Genomic DNA, 2304 nt, shown 5'->3' with positions numbered 1-2304 from the left:
GGGGGGGGATGGATCATAGAGTGTGCCGGGGCTTGAGAACAGAAGTGCTCTTTTAAGAATTGCGGGCAGCAAAGCTAGTTTATTCAAACACTGCTGTTAAAGAAGAATGAAAATGAATACAAAAAAGCTGTATTAAAACTACATTAAGGCTCTGATTTAAATCACTGGAAACCAAAGATGTCCTGAATCAAGACTCCTGTTCATCCTTAGCTTGCTTTACCATGCTTAGGCATTCAGCCCTTTTAATGTGCGAGATAACGCAAGCAATGCCTGAACACAATGGAATAAGCCAAAGATAAAACGGCAGCCTCCAGGCCCTGCAAATAGGCAGGTTTAAAAATCAGACCCTTAACATTATTTAAAAGTTTCTTTTTTGTATTTATTAAAATACACACCCTTACAAAATGTATGGCTCATTGAGCAGTTCATAAAACACATACAAGCCTACAACACCAAATTCTTACACTATAAAAGAAACTTCTTTTAAAAGAAGTTGTTCTATGTGATGTCAAAAACCCTGTTTCAAACACAAATTACGTTTGTGTAAGGGCCTTTTTCCAAGCCAGTCATGGTCATGGTTCCAGCTGTAAAACTGGACCTTGGGACACTGGTCTCCTCACATTGGTTGCACGGAGACTTTGTTTTTCTTAGTTTTCTAACACAAAAGCTCATTACTGAAATTCAAGTCAACACGGTGTTTAGAGACAATTCAATTTCATAGTTCTAGCTCTGCCAGAAATGTAAACATAAGATCAATTTTCAGTTCCCTGTTATATCTGAAGGGGCAGATTTTAACATTATAGGTACTACATCTCCATGGCACACTCCAGTGGGAACCTTGCAAAAGAATCAAACTCTACCATTTCATACCTGCTCCAGGACTGGAGCTGTTTCTTTGTTGCCTTCCTTTTTTTCAGCACCATCCGCCACAACAGCTTTGGATGCCAATAAACCTTTAGGAGAAAAGTTGCAGAGATTTTTAGTTAGAAGCCGCTTGCAACAATAATTTGTGGAAAACAAAGCAGAACAGTAAGACAAGAAATATGAACTCCTTTTCTCTTCAACATAATTCTCTCTGAATCAGCTCCACACAATGCTGAACACTTGAAATTAGAAGAAACAAGAAGTTAAATGATGTTCCCATGATGGTGTCCTTTCACTTCTCTGGCAATTCCACTAACAAGAAGAAAATCAAATTATCAATTGTAAAATAATGCCTCACCACCCTTCTAAAGCCCAAGCACTTGGGCTTTAAAAATGAGCCTATGATACTCAAGTAAATTTTGAGAGAACAAAGTTATTTACAAAACTTGTCTGTCTCTCCCCTTTCCAGTCTTTAAGAAATTTCCATCGAATTTGTATTTCTCCTCCTTAACTCCAACAGAAGGAAACCTTCCTTAGGTAGAACAGAACCAGGGATTTAACTCCCAAGTGAATACTCTCGGCAATGGGGCTCCCAAGTCACCTCAATAACAAGACCACGCGGGGAGCAAATACAACAGAATAGGTCACTTCATTCATGAACTCTTCCATAATATCACTACTACCAAAGAAAAAGAAACCTGTAAAGATAAGGCAACATAAATATTAGAAAGCTTTTTGTTGACTAAGTACATAGCAATAGCTTCAGTTCTACTTCACACAATAACTGTAATTACCGAAGTATGCAGAGAAAGGAAAAGTTCTATGCTGTAAGACAAAGCAGAACTGATAAAACCTGAAAAATACGGAACATCTGAATAAAAGTTACTATTATACCCTGGGGATGTCAATATTGAGAGTTCACATCCTCAAAAGCAACCTGAGGTGACAAATCCACAGGGAATTTCTATAGTGTCCCATGAAGAATTAGATACGCTCAAAATTAATTCACAGAGCATAATGCCCAAGGAATTACCAATCAGTGAAGCTCAGGAAGCATTTAGGACATTAAAAAAAAACGCCACAACCCAAAAATACACCCACAAAAAACAGTGTGGCATTTTGCTAGAGAGCTATCACATGTCCGCACTGCACAATAAATACGAGGTGCTTTGTTCCATTGACTCTTGATGTTCGATTATGCTTCAGTTTACTGGAAAGTAGTTGTGTAAATAAACTTTTTCAGAACACCATGTCCTTAACAAGGGGTATAAACTAATCAGTTTTACAGCTAAAGAGGATAACTGAAAAGCAGAAGCTTACTTAGCTCTGTTATATTAACATAAAAATAACAGCAAAGATTTTAACTTTGCATTAGGCTTCGTGACCGATTTAGGTTTCATGGACCTAGATAAACATTTGTGACTCAAATTATCCTGCTGA

The 2304-nt window shown here is 37.6% G+C and overlaps 1 protein-coding gene across 1 annotated transcript in view; it reads right to left on the bottom strand.

Annotated features, from left to right (window-relative positions):
* PHF20L1 (PHD finger protein 20-like 1) overlaps positions 1-2304 on the bottom strand; it is a 51593-nt gene that overhangs the window by 29683 nt on the left and 19606 nt on the right. The window contains exon 7 of the mRNA XM_010142226.1: positions 871-953. Coding sequence (XP_010140528.1) covers positions 871-953 — 83 coding nt within the window. The remainder of the gene's footprint in view (positions 1-870; positions 954-2304) is intronic.

The sequence above is a fragment of the Buceros rhinoceros genome, unplaced genomic scaffold, assembly GCF_000710305.1.
Source record: "Buceros rhinoceros silvestris isolate BGI_N320 unplaced genomic scaffold, ASM71030v1 scaffold16380, whole genome shotgun sequence".
NCBI lineage: Eukaryota > Metazoa > Chordata > Aves > Bucerotiformes > Bucerotidae > Buceros > Buceros rhinoceros.
The sequence above is the reverse complement of the archived record's forward strand: the minus strand, read 5'-3'. Positions and strand labels throughout refer to the sequence as shown.